We start from the raw sequence: 15,107 nt of genomic DNA, 5'->3' as shown, positions 1-15,107 counted from the left end.
GGAGGGAGGGGGGAGGGAGAGAGGGGATGAATCTTGACTAAAAATATGAAATGGAAGAGAATATGGGAAAATATGCACCATCCTTTATTCACAATTTCAAAATTGAAGAAACTGAAAACTAAAGTTTTGTTCATAACTCATTTGATAGTTAAAAAAAAAAGAAATAACAAGAAATTAATATTTGCCTCATTTAATGTGACTATTCATATACTTTCCTTCTAGATACTGATGTGTTTGATTACAGATTTGAGTCCCAGACCCCCAAGGTGTGTTGAATGAAATATGACGATCTATGATCTTTCTAAAATACACAAAATTCTTAATTCTCAAACATGTGGCGCCTGAAATTTCAGTTAAGAGATTGATCTGTAATTTTTAAAATGTCTTTATTCTTTTTCATCAGTATCTCCTAAAAAGTATAAGATTTATAACAGAGCACTTATAGTATGATATTTACTAAAATAAATTTGCCAAAAGAGAAATGAATGAGCAGAACATAAAAAAGAAGATTTTTTAAAAAATATATTTTATTGATTTTTTACAGAGAAGAAGGGAGAGGGATAGAGAGTTAGAAACATCGATGAGAGAGATCGACCAGCTGCCTCCTGCACGCCCCCCAGTGGGGATGTGCCCGCAACCAAGGTACATGCCCTTGACCGGAATCGAACCTGGGACCCTTGAGTCCGCAGGCCGATGCTCTATCCACTGAGCCAAACCGGTTTGGCAAAAAAGAAGATTTATTATCTTTTTGAAATCAGTTCTTAGGGACCAAAGTTATATTAATTTCACTTATATTACTCAATTATGTCAAAGGGTCTTAAAATTATTTCATTATAATATTATTCCATTAAGTTACTTCATTTTTTAAAAATTTCAGAAGTTAGTATATAATTACCACTTTCCCAGATTTCCTGATGGTCTGATATTTAGAGGCATTAATTGTTTTAGTTGATTTCTTCGTTTTCACTTTATCCAAAACTGCATAAACAGCAAAACATAATCTAGCCATTCGTGGCAGGTCACAAGTATTAATATCAAATTCCAGTGGTTCATTCCAAACATGATCATTTTTCCCTGATATCTCTGAGCTTACGATGGTTTTACACAGGAGTTCAGTACCATGAAAAAGGCCAGCCCTGACATGAACCTGTAATGAGGGAGACAAAAAACAAATACAGATTCATGAATATTGTACCACTGCCACACCTCTAATTTCGGAGAATAAAGAAACATATATGGGAGAAGCCGCAAGCTGGATGATTTAAATTTAAGATCTTATAACACAGACATAACAGCAAATGTCCATAATCAACCTAAAACTCATTCAATTTAATAAAAGTATGGATGAAAATGGAAATGATATTTTTTTGTATTACTGTTAAAAAAACACCATTCATGTTTTTCTCCCTGTTTAAATAGTTTCTAGATTGAGTAACCATAGTCTTAAGCAACCTTTGTTTAAGTCCATGTCTCTAAACTGTTGTAAATGGTATTTCCCCAAAATTTAGATTAAAAGTCTGGGGAATTTCTTATTTAATTTATAAAAGATATGGTAAGAAAAATTACAAAAAAATTTATACAACAGTACTTTAAAAAAATCTCTGCTATGCTATACTCAAAGTATCTAAACTATGAGAAACAGACAATATAAGTATTTATAACAGCCAAGACAGAAGAGGAATAAGTAAGCTTATTGACCTACAATTTCTCGTTTTCATAATTACTTTATTCTCTAAAGAAAAATTTAATTGCCTATAAGAATCATTTAACAATTCTTTTCTAAGCAATTAAGAAATGACCCCATCATGAAACGCACAATAAATGGCATTTGGTGTCAGTAAAATTATATGGAAGGTAGGAAGAAAAAGCACAAAACCTAGATTTCTAAGTTTTCTTTTCCTTGCTAACATATCTCAGGAAGATTGAGCATCAGTTAAAGAACACACAATGAATGGAAGTTTGAATTCATCAGGAGGTTAGGAAAAGGTTCCAGCACTTTTGTACCAAACTTTATCTTAAAAAGAATTCAACGGGTAAAGAAAAGGAAGTGCCTAATGCCTGCACAATGACAAGCTCCCCTGGCACGCCTAAGAACCCAGAACAGCCCAGTACAGCTTGAGTCTCCAAGTGCTTGGTTGGAGAGGCTAACAGCAAAGTCAGTGCCATTTAAAACTATTAAGCACAAAATATAAGTTAAACAGTTAAAAGACCACTTGAAAATACTCAAAAAAAAAAAAAGCTATTATATCAAAACAAAACAAACAACAAAACACAACACTTTTTCTTCAGGGAGGAGAAATGCTGGGGTTCAAGGTAAGGTGTGAAAAGAGAGGCAAGAAGAGCTATAGGGAGCCTGTAATTCAGGGAGAGACAGTCCAGGCTGGAACTATGAACTATGACAGAGTCAGAAGGAAGGAATGGAGGGTAAAGGATATTAAGGAAGGATCAACAGTATGTGATCAATTGATCAGATATGATAGATGAAAGAGAGGGGCAACTCTAGCTGGTTTACCAAACATAATAGGAAAGGCAGAAGAAAGACGGGAAGAGAATGAATTGGGGACTTTAGATATAAATTGGCTTTAGAAATGTGTATGAAGATAGAAGTCTGGAACAGAGGAGATATTTGGGCGAAGGCTTGAGAATTATAAGCAAAGGTGGTATGTTTTTCAATTTTCTTACAAAGAAGTTATCAGTAATCGTTTTCCAAGAACTGAAGAATGCCCAGTGAGAGGAACGCACTGAGAGTGCTGAGGCAGGGTCCACGTGCCTGCAGCCAATAATCCATCTAATCTCTGAGTTACTGGGCCTCAAAGCACCACAGTATTTCCCCTCCTTCCCCTCAGGTATACATCACACAGGAAGCTCTCCTGCCCACATTAGGCCTCCATTTCAATGACCAACCCCGCCCAGCCTTTCTGTCAGCTTTGTCTGACTTCACTCTCCCCACACTCTCTGCAAGTGCCTGTCTTTCCCTGTCACACTCATCTGAAGCCCATGCCCGGGATAAACCTAACTGCCTGTGCCTCTCCTCCACGCCAAATGACTGACCAATCACAAATGTAAAGTTGCCCTTTCCTCCCTGCAAGAACTATTTACCTTTCCTTCAGTCATTCACTATCCTGTGAGATGAGCCTCACATACAGTAAAACTATAAAAATAATCTTAAAGCCCTATTTATCCTACTTCTGTGGTCAGGTTTTCTGTTACTTGAGGATAATAACATGTCTGAAGGACACCTCCTGTCAATCTATTCTATTTAGGAGCTATAGAACATTAGAACAATGAAAATACTGGTCCACTATTATTTATAAGATAAATAATAAGGAAGATCAAATTATGCAGATACTGTAAAAATCAGAATCCAATACTTGCCATCTAGATATAAATGTTACTAAATTATAAAGTTGTGGATGGGGCAGATGGAGGATGGGATTGTTGGTATGAAGCACAGGCCTTGAAGATTATTTTCTTCCCCCAAAATGCAGGTTATTTCATACACAACTGACACTCCACAAATTTCCAATGTAAAGGTATATAAACAGGGAGGGCTGGGGGATTGTCATCTATTAATACATGATTCCCACTTAGGAATTTCATGTCCATAATAAAACTACTTTAATTCTCTTCTAGGCTCAGTTGATCAAAGTATATCTGCTTTGTTCTCTTATAGATAACTGTCTTTAAAGGACCACAACAAAGTCTCTGCAGCCTAGTCCTTACCCCAAATCCCAGTTTTGAGTAAAAATATACATAGAATTTCCTAAAAGACACACAATATATTTGTTTCTTAGGAAAGTCCAAATGTTACCATTCAATTAAGGATAAACCATCACCTGGTTGAGTATAGTACTCAGACTGAATTATTTTGGTGTCTCATAGAATAACTTTTTCTGAATTGTACTGTCAATATTTTTTAACCCAGTAAAACATATTATAAGGGACAAATATGTGGAACATTATTTTACTACTATAATGATGCGGTCAGTGGTTATGGTGCTCACTTTATCACCCACTGTGTCTCCTTCAGTATCAGGATGAGCTATAAACACATGAATAGCTAGTTTGTTTTTATCTTAAGAGATTCTGAATATTGTAAGTGATCATGTTTTCTTTGCTTTGACTACTAGCTATATTGCAAGCTGAGAGCAAAATTTGTAGCCCACATCAAGCAATTACACAAATTCTTATTACTGTATATACATACCTACTGTGAATCTTGCTCCTGACTTTTTTGGCCATTAAATATCCTCAATTATTTTTTCTCAATTATTTTTTTAAAGATTTTTTTTTTTAATCCTCACCCAAGGATATGTTTATTGACTTTAGAGAGAGAGGAAGGGAGAGAGAAAGAGAAACATCAATATGAGAGAAAAACACTGATCAGTTGCCTCCCATATGCACCCCAACTGGGGATCGAACCCACAATCTAGGTATGTGCCCTGACTGGAAATCAAACCCATGACCTTTCAGTGCATGGGACAACATTCCAACCAACTGAGCCACACCAGCCAGGGCCTCAATTATTTTTTAAAATGTCAAAACTGTGTATATTTTGTGTGGATGTGTGTGTGTGTGTGTGTGTGTGAGAGAGAGAGAGAGAGAGAGAGAGAACAAGTGCATGTGCACAAGTGCACTTGACTCAAATCGTTTGTGAAATGAAAGTAAGTAAATCATAAGTAAGACAAAACATACATAAAACATATTTTGCATCTTGTGTATAATATAATGGAAGCTAGAAATTTTAGGACAAAAATGATATTCAACTTTCACTCTCAGTGACCTTGAAGACTTATGACTTTAACCACCTTTTGAAAAATAAATTATTTTTAAAAAATTATTTTTCAACATTATTGTGATAAATCCAAGCTATTTACAATAAACTGATGGGCTTAAAACAGAGAAATACAAGAGCCCACTACATAAGTATTCAATAAATGTCAATATTTTAAAATAAAAACAAAAAATGCTAGTTATAATTCCATCAACCAACTTCTGGCAAAATTCTGACATAAGAAATGAAGTAAAATTATGGATCAGATGGCTAGAAAGCTTAAAAAAAACCTTCAAGTATGATGAATAGAAAAATCCTATACTAGCTGTAAACAGAAACAGTAAAGGGTGTGATCTGGAAAAGAATAACAATAAAGAATGAGTCTAACTTGGGCAAGGTAATAATAAAGAGACCATGCACATTTTGAAGAAATCTGTTGAAATATCATTCATTATCTAATAGTCAAAGTGTGACTTATTTAAGATTATGTCTGCTTGAGAAATCTCTTTAAAAGAGTCAAGTTGATTAAAAAGAAGAATAGAAAAATTAATCTACATTTAAAATAAAATGAAAAAATTTCTGTTTTCAGAACTTAAAATCTCCCATGGTATCAGATATATTAAAGGTTTTGTTTTCGGAAAAAGCAGTAAGAAAAACCATTCCCTAAACTTCTATCATGTGAAATGTTGACAAAATTGTCCCATTTCCTGATGCTTGGTCTGGATCATCTTCAGAATCTGAAAAGTGCAGAATTTTAAAGCCACCATTATGCTTAATACAGTCACACATTTTACTGTCTGACTGTAGTAAACTTCCAAAGAGACACATTTTCACAAGCCCCGGAACACAGGGAGCGCAAGAGAAGGCAGGCTTTATAGTGCAAAGGCCTTGCCACTGTGCTCCAGCAAGGGTGTGCGCAGCATACACACAGACTGTAATCCTGAACTCACCAATTAAAAATGCTCTGTTTTAGGCAAGATATGAAACTTGTTCCCAACATCAACACTTAATTTCCTTCTACTTTGGCAATATGGCCAAAATCCACTACATTTTTGCCTTTAGATATTAGACACCAAAAAAGGGGGAGGGGGGGTAGTAGCATAAATAGTAGGCTGAAATTCTCAGTTTCATGAAGTATATCACTTTTGTAAAGAGACAGATTTGTTCTCATTTGTGGGAGAAGCCATGTGCTACTTTTAACTAAGGATATAAAGATGTTATAGCTACATGAAAATGTATTATTAATTCATTATACAAAAGTTTACTTAGGATTTAGGCACTAAAATAAGAAGATAAAAAGATTAAGATACAATTTCTTTCCTCAGGTTGCACATATTTTAGCAGGTTAAGAGTGCTGAGACCCATATAACTAGGCTATGAGGTGTTGTGATTTATGACTAATAAGTGTGATATATGGGATATATCTGGGCTTGGAATTCTGTAAGTTTATTCTTGTTGGGGTTTGCTGAGCTTCTTGAATCTGTCATAATATTTATATCTTTCACCAACTCTGGAAAGCTCCCAGTGATAATTTCTTTAAACAGTTTTTCTGAACTGCACTCTTTCTTTGCTTTCTGGGATTGAGATCACACAAATGTTAGACCTTCTGATAGTCATAGGCCCTGTAGCTTTTTTCTTCCCTATCATTTTTCCTCTCTGTTGTTTAAATTGGAATTTTTTTTATTATTAATCTTCAACTTCACTGACTTATTCTGTTCTCATTACCATTCCATTTTTTAATCCATTCAGTGAGTTCATTAAATTACAGTTGTTTTTTTCATTTCTAAATTTTCCATTTGGTTCCTCCTTATACCTTCTATTTCTTATCTGAGATTTCTATTTTTCCATTACTTTCAATTATAACTGCCCTTAGTTGTTGGCACATTTTTATAACTGTTTTAATAACTTTGTGAGATAATTCCAAATCTATGTCATCTCAGCATTGATATCTGCTATTATCATTGTACATACAACTTCAGATTTTCCTGGTCCTTTATTTATTTATTGTTTTAAATTTGTTTTTATTGACTTCAGAGAGGAAAAGGGAGGAGGAGGGAGAGATAGAAACATCAATGATGAGAGAGAATCATCGATCCTCTGCCTCCTGCACACTCCCTACTGGGAATTGAGTCTTTTACTGGGGCATATGCCGTAACAGGGGAATCAAACTGTGACCTCCTGGTTCATCGGTCAATGCTCAACCACTGAGCCACACCGGCTAGGCCAGATTTTCCTGATTATTTAAATGCCAATTCATTTTGAAATGTCTACAAGACATTTTGATCATTATGTTATACTACTCTGGGTTTCATTTATATCCTACAGAGAAAATTAATGTTTGTTTTAGGAGATCATGATTAAGTTCATGCTGCAAGTTCCAACAAGCCTTCAATGAGCTGTGGTTCCAATACCAGTTCAGTTTTCAAATTCTTTGCAGGATTATTTGAATTTGTCCTGTGTGTTCATCATACAGGGACCAGTCTGAGAACTGGGTAGTGATTTCTGCTATTGTTCAGTTCTCAAACTATGTAGGTAGTAAGACTCAGATCCACAATGAACAGCTTAGCAATAAACATATAAGCATAAACATACAAACATTTAAAGGGGTTGCTTTCCCAAGCTCTCGCAGTCTGCAATCATTCGAGTATATTTTAGTTGTTAGGGCTCCCCTTTTCTTGTCATCCAGCCAGAAAGCTGAGGCTTTATTCACCCACACTTCCTGCAACTATGCCAAACAGCAGGAAGGACAGGAGGGGAGTGGGGTGGGGGGGGAAATCAATGAGGATTTACCACATTCTCTTGAGATTACAACTCCTCCAATCAAAGAGGAAGGTTCAACACTGCATTTTAAGCCTGTCCCCTTTGGTGTTGCTGTTGTCACAGGACTTCTTAGAGACTGGGGCAAATGAGAACAGAGAAAAGAACAGAAAACAAAAAAGGAGGAGTAAAATGGGGAGAACTTTCTCTGATAGTTAGAAGACCCTTTTCCCACATAAGCGATAACATGAGGGCTTCTTGAATGCTTTCTGACTGCATTAACACCATCTTCTAGATTTAGGCAGTACTGAGTTTAGGCTTCTGGTACATATTAAGATGCGCACCAGAAAAACGAAATGTCACAAGGTTGAAAAGAGACTGACCAGGAAAGAAGCTGAATGCTACAGAACTCTAAGCACTCTCACAGGGTTGAAAGACATTCAAGTACCAGCCAGGCAGAGTAATGAATCCTCATTAAACAGCTAGTATTTTCATTACAGACTACAGAGAATCACCTGGAACTGTGAATATAATGTATCTCACTCCCATGATTAGGTTATACTTTATGGATATAGCTGGCTTTAAGGAAGGGAAATTATCTGTTAGGGGCCTGGTTCATGAGCCCTTAAATCCTTGCAATAGATTCAAACAGTGAGAAGGATTTGAGGCTTGAGAAATTCTCCATTTCTAGATTTTAAAATGGAGAGAGCCATATGGCCAGGACCTGAAAGAGGCCTCTATTAACTGAGAGTAATCACCAGCCAACAGCCAGCAAGAAAACTAGAACCTCAGTCCTACAACTGCAAGGAACTGAATTTGGCCAGTAACTTGAATCATCTTGGAAGCAGATTCTTTCCCAGAGCCTTCAGGAAGGAATGCAGCCCACCTACCACCTGGATTTCCACCTTGTAAAGAGAACAAGCAGAAAACCCAGCCACAACATTCCCAGACTACTGACCAATAGAAATGTGAGCTAATAAACAGATATTGCTTTAAGCTGCTAAATCTGTTACCAAGCAACAGAAAACCAATTTAAGGGGCTACTATAAACTTAATGCTAATAAATTTTTATATATATATATTTTTTTAGTGAGGGCAGGGAGGGGAGAGGCGAGGGGATGGGGGAAGGAAGCTGAGAAGGGAGGAGGTGGAGAGGGAAGAGGCGAGGGGAGGAGAGGGGACAGGGAGGAGGGAAGGGGGAGAAGCCTTAATGCTAATAAATTTAACAACTTAAAATAAATTATTCAAAAGACAATTATTACCAAAATTGACACACACAGAAAAGAAAATCTACATATCCGTTAAAGAAGTTAAATTTCTAATTAAAAACCTTCCTACAATGAAAATTCTAGGCTCAGATGGCTTGGAGTAAATCCTATCAAATATTTAAAGAAGAAATAATACCAATCCTACATAATCTTGTTCAGAAAATTAAGGAGGGGAAGGCTTTTCAACTCAATTCATAATGCTAACATTATTGTGATACCAAAATCAGAGAAAGACATTACATGTGAAGAAAAGTGCAGACCAATATTTTCCCTGAGTACAGACATAAAAACCTATAACAAAATATTAATAAAACAAATCAAAAAATGTATAAGCTACATCTTCACCAAGTGGAGAATGTTTCAGAAATGCAAAGTTGGTTTCAACCTTTTAAGATCAATCAAATTAACAGACTAAAATGTAAAAAACATACAATCATCTCAATAAGTATAGAAAAATCATTTGACAAAGTACAACCCCTTTTTATCTCTTTTAGGATAAAAACTCTCAGCAGAGTAGGAGGAAAGGGAATTTCTTGAATAAAGGGCATCTTGAAAAATGTACAGCTAACATTATACTTAAAGTTGTAAGACTGAATGCTTTCCTTTAAGATTAAGCCTTGGGGTGTCCAAATGTTCTGGGTGTTCCTGTGGGGATTTTAGATGAGATAAACATTCAAATGGTAGGCTGAGTAAAGTAGATTGCCCTTCCTAAAGTGGGTGGCCCTAATCCAATTTGTTAAAGAATAAAATAGAAAAAATAAATAAATAAAAGCTGACCCTCCCCAGAGTAAGAAAGAATTCTTCCTGCCTGAGTGATTTATCAGCTTTTCTCCTATCGTCAGAACTGAAACAGCAGCTCTTCCTGGGTCTTGAGCCTGCCAGCCTTCAACAGGAACTACTCAAAACCATCACCTGGCTCTCAAGCCTTCAGACTCACACTAGAATTAAACTCTCAGCTGAGTCTCCAGTTTGCCTCTAACCCTACAGATCACAGGACTTAACCAACTTCATAATCATGTGAGCTAATTCCTTAAATAAATGTATGTCTGCATGTGCATGTCTGCATGCCCTTCCCCTACCCCCTCCTCCGACCCAACCACATACACTACGGGTTCTGTTTCTCTGAAGAATTCTGACAGATAAATCTACTCTCATCATTTCTATTTAAAATCATATATTGAAGGTTCTAGCCAGAACAAGTTTGAAAAGAAGTAAAGCAGTATACCCCCTTCTTTTTTTCTTCAGATTTCTTTTCAACATTACTGGAGCTCCTAACTTGTGTAGCAATTAAACAGAATGGTGTGTATCTACAAAAATAAATCATGCCATAATTGCCTTAACTTACTTACATTCAACAATATAACCCCAGTGGGGAAAAAAAGGGGGGGGAGGGAGCGCTGGTGAGAGGAGACTAGCAAACTAGAGTGGCCTGGGAGACATTTTACATGTCAGTAAGACCATTACTCCTTAGAGCATGACCACAAACAACGGAATCAATTCAGCTTGAAATTATCTGTTGGAAGTTGGCAAAAACCTATGGAAATAAAATGTCAATGACAAAGACATATAAAATGTTATACTCAAAAAAATAAAGCAGGCAGTGAAGGCTTCTTTGGTCTGCTTCAGAAGAAATCAAATAGAAGACCATAGAAAATTTAATAACGACACAAGAATTAAATAACATAAATTACCTACAGAAGACAAATACAATAAACTACAAATGGGAAGAACAAGCAAGAATTCCCATTTTTACAATGTAAATTACACATCCATACATACAAATCAAGGAAAAAAACTATACAAACATATATAATACTCCATATGACGTGAGGATAGATTTGCCTATATATGATTTCTGCCATTATAAATATAATACCCAAGGGACTTTAGTGACTATTTATGACAGTCCAAGATGTATTATAAAATAAATAAATCAAATTGCAGAATAATACATACAATATCATCCCTTTTTAACAAACCAATCAACAAAATAAACACAATAAAAAACTATTCAATCCCCGAACTATATGTATATATATTTATATAAATATGGAAGTCACTCACAACACTGGTTATATATGATGATAAAGAGATCAGTAACTTTTTTCTCTAATCATGTTTGTATTTTTTTACCTGTTACAATAATGTTAAACTTTTGCAATTGGAAAATAATTAATAAGAAAATTTTAAATTAAAGGAAAAAATAAAATTACCACTAAAATAAAAACAAAAACTAATTGGCATAGACACACTCATTAAAAATTCAAATCTAGCTAAGAATATAAGAGAAAAGAAACACCCTTATTTTCATGACAGCTACCCAAAGAATCTTTAATGTCCATTTACAAAAGCAAGCTATTGGTAATCTTTGGCAAGGTGCTTCCTGAATATATTGTCATGCCAGCAAACATCTCAAACTAACTGAATCTCTTTCTTGGATCACAAAACTATTCACTTAATTTCCTGTCAAACAAAATAGGGGAAAACGCATGCTTTATACTTTGAGACGAAATGCCTTGTTAAGAATTGTATGGGGCTGTGCAATAAATCTCCATGTGTTAACAACTTGTGGTCTATAATGTAGTCATCTGTTTTCTTCCAGGAAATGGTATTACATTTTTTGAGCTCAGCAAGTTTAAAAGAAAAAAAAAAGGGCTGGGTGCAGCTCTAAGCAAAGCTGAGAAAGAAGAATAAACTTGCATACAAACATGTAACCTATAGTTTCAACTTAAATTTCATTTGCTATATCCCTGATCTAAAGCAATTTTTTTAAATATAATATACTGTCAAATGTCAATCTATCCAATACATCTCCAAGTATTTAAAGAATAGTTTAAAACAAAAAAACACAACATTTTTAATTAAAAACAAAAATTCTTGTCTTATAATAAACTGCCATATTCTACCTTGTATAACTGACCAATGTTAGTAAAATTTAATTTCCAACATGACATTCATTGAGCATATCAGTGACTTATTTAAATAATGGAGCAGATGACAAATTCAAATCTTAGCAAGTACTCACTTTTACAGTTTCTTCTGTGTTAAGTTTATTTCCCTTAACCAAGACAATTTGGAAAGGGTTGTTATTTTCCCAAACATGCTGTAAAAGAATGAAATAAGTACAAGGTATTTTAATTAAAGATATGAATATTTTATGCCAACAATGAAATCATCTCATCAGTTCTCATGTCCACTGGCAAAATAATGAAAATAGACCTCTAAACTAACAACTCAAAGTCACATGTTAAATTAAGCATCATAACCAGTAGCACTTAACTCTCATGGTAAAACACAAGCAGCATTCCAATATTGCTAAGAGATTCACTAAGCTAAATATCTAAACAAATAGTTTTAAAAGCTTTGAATAAAATTAAGAATTTACCATTTAAATTAATATATAGATAATATCTTACTCATACAATGTGTTAAGACTGAATAACTATTTAAAAAGTGTTAACTGTTCCCATGAACACAAATATTTGTTCTTTGATACAAAAGTCTAAAAGTATTCAATTAAGACAGGCAAATTATACCACAACACTATCATAGCTAAGCTGATAGAAATGAAATATAATAGTAAATCAACTATTTCTGCACATCTAACTTTTTTACCATAATGTCTCTAATTACTCAAGTCCTATGTTCAGCTCTAATCTTAAAAATATCTCTAATTTAATGGCATTTTTCTTTGGCACCAAAAGAACAACAGAAATAGAAATGTCATATTTACATTTATATGTAGCTTGAGTAAAGAAAAATAACAGTAACTAAACAGATAATTATTATAAATGGAAAGGGATTTGTATATATTGGTTTTCACAGAAGGAGAAGTGGGAAAAGTGTGTGTGTTGTGTGTGTGTGTGTGTGAGAGAGAGAGAGAGAGAGAGAGAGAGAGAGAGGGAAAGAGACTTACATATACAACTTAACAAAATCACATGCCCTTTGGAGTTGGCAAAAGTTCACACATGAAACTTACAGAAATAATTCGTTTCTTTGGTGGTAAAGGAAGGGGAAGGTTAGATGAATTTCGATTTATGGCAGCCTCTATGGCAATCATTTCCTGTTCATACATCTTTTTGATCTTGCAACATTCCACAAGTATAAAATGGGGCAAGGTCCTGTTCATTACACAGTTCCGGATATACTAACAGTGGCAAGAAATAATAGGTAAGGATATTCAAGCAAATACTTAAACCAATAGAAGAATAAAATTAAACTGAACAACACTATATTAAAATGACTATGAAAGTATATCTTAACCAATTTGATGTCAAGAATATGAGAAATAAAGTCACACCATAAAAATACTACCATTAACTTAATATCTAAGTACATAAGAACTGAGCTAGACACTTCTTATACATTACTAGAGGCCCAGTGAATGAAATTTGTGCATGGGGGTGGGGGAAGGGTGGGGGAAGGGTGGAGTCCCCTCAGCCCAGCCTGCACCCTCTCCATTCCGGGACATTCCTCTCACAATCTTGGACCGCTGGCTCCTAATCGCTCACCTACCTGCCTGCCTGGTCACTTCTAACTGCCCACCCCCTGCCAGCCTGGTCGCCCTGTACTGCCTTTGTGTGCTGGCCTGGTTGCCCCTGACTGCTCTTACTGGCTCCCCCCTGCCGGCCTAGTCTCCCCCAATTGCCCCCCTGACGGCCTGGTCACCCACTGCCCTCCCTGCTGGCCTGGTCACCACCAACTGCTCCCCCTGCCAGCCTGGTCACCCCTCACGGCTCCTGCACCGGCCTGGTCGCCCCACGCAGCCTGCTGTTCAGTCATTTGGTCGTCCCTCACTAACTCCCCTGCCAGCCTGGTTGTAGGCAGCCATCTTGTGAGGGCATGAAGGTTAATTTGCATACTACCTCTTTATTATATAGGATAGGTAATCTTCATAAAAACTCACTAAGAGCAATTATTCCCCCACTTAAGATATTAAAGAACAAAAATTGGAAGAGTTAAGTTATACATCTAGTATCTTTAAGACCTGAATTTAAATCCACCTGACTTTTTTTTGTTTATTGGCTAAACCTTGAAATACATGCCTCAGTCTAGATCAGCCGTGGGCAAACTACGGCCCGCGGGCCGGATCCGGCCCGTTTGAAATGAATAAAACTAAAAAAAAAAAGACCGTACCCTTTTATGTAATGATGTTTACTTTGAATTTATATTAGTTCACACAGACACTCCATCCATGCTTTTGTTCCGGCCCTCCGGTCCAGTTTAAGAACCCATTGTGGCCCTCGAGTCAAAAAGTTTGCCCACCCCTGGTCTAGATGTTTTATTTTCTCTTTTCTGCACTTAATACCTGACAGTTTGACAATAGGCATACCTTTCTAGGGTAGGACATGAACACCATAGACTAATGTCACAGTGCAAGCTTTCACCAATCAGTCAAGAAAGGTTAGCATGTAGGACCCATGTGGCCATTTCTTAAGTCATCTCACACTTCCTATGGATCCCTGAAGTAGACCTGGTACCTTTTTAGCACAGGGCTCCAGGCAACCATTACTGTTTCCCAGAAAAAAAATTATTGGCCTCCCAGCTTGAGGCTCTTGTTTTATTTCCATGAAACCAGGATGACTCTCCAGAGGCATGTAAAAAAGGGGGTGATAATTCACATTACCAAAAATTCCGAACAAACTGAATAGAAATCCAATGTATTATTCAAAAGAAAAACTTTATAATAATAAAAGCATAATATGCTAATAGACTGGACAGCCAAACGACCTTCTGGACGTCATTCCGGACATCCTTCCTGACGAAGCTGCGGGGGCCAAGGCAGAGGCGGTTAGGAGTGATGAGGCAGGCGAGCAGCTAGGGGCAATTAGGTAGGTAGGCAGGCAAGTGGTTAGGGCAGGGGTGGGCAAACTTTTTGACTCGAGGGCCACAATGGGTTCTTAAACTGGACCAGAGGGCCGGAACAAAAGCATGGATGGAGTGTTTGTGTGAACTAATATAAATTCAAAGTAAACATCATTACATAAAAGGGTACGGTCTTTTTTTTTTTTTAGTTTTATTCATTTCAAATGGGCCGGATCTGGCCCGCGGGCCGTAGTTTGCCCACGGCTGGGTTAGGGGCAATCAGGCAGGCAGGCAGGCAGAGGGGTTAGGGGTGATGAGGCAGGCAGGTGAGTGGTTATGGGCAATCAGACACACAGGCAGGCAAGCAGTTAGGAGCCAGAGGTCCCAGTTTGCGAGAGGGATGTCCCACTGCCAGTTTAGGCCTGATCCCTAAACTGGCAGCCGGACATCCCCCGAGGGGTCCTGGATTGTGAGAGGGTACAGGCCAGGCTGAGGAACTGCCC

At 36.6% G+C, this 15,107-nt stretch overlaps 1 protein-coding gene across 4 annotated transcripts in view; it reads right to left on the bottom strand.

The window, feature by feature from the left end:
- The window catches only part of PIK3CB (phosphatidylinositol-4,5-bisphosphate 3-kinase, catalytic subunit beta), a 110,334-nt gene that overhangs the window by 47,401 nt on the left and 47,826 nt on the right, over nt 1–15,107 (bottom strand). For all 4 annotated transcript variants that reach the window (XM_014537480.1, XM_005863521.2, XM_005863522.2 and 1 more), the window contains exons 7-9: nt 12,779–12,946; nt 11,825–11,902; nt 896–1,147 (exon numbers count right to left, since the gene is read on the bottom strand). In XM_014537480.1, the coding sequence (XP_014392966.1) occupies nt 896–1,147; nt 11,825–11,902; nt 12,779–12,946 (498 nt within the window). The remainder of the gene's footprint in view (nt 1–895; nt 1,148–11,824; nt 11,903–12,778; nt 12,947–15,107) is intronic.

The sequence above is a fragment of the Myotis brandtii genome, unplaced genomic scaffold (genome assembly GCF_000412655.1).
Source record: "Myotis brandtii unplaced genomic scaffold, ASM41265v1 scaffold18, whole genome shotgun sequence".
NCBI lineage: Eukaryota > Metazoa > Chordata > Mammalia > Chiroptera > Vespertilionidae > Myotis > Myotis brandtii.
The sequence above is the reverse complement of the archived record's forward strand: the minus strand, read 5'-3'. Positions and strand labels throughout refer to the sequence as shown.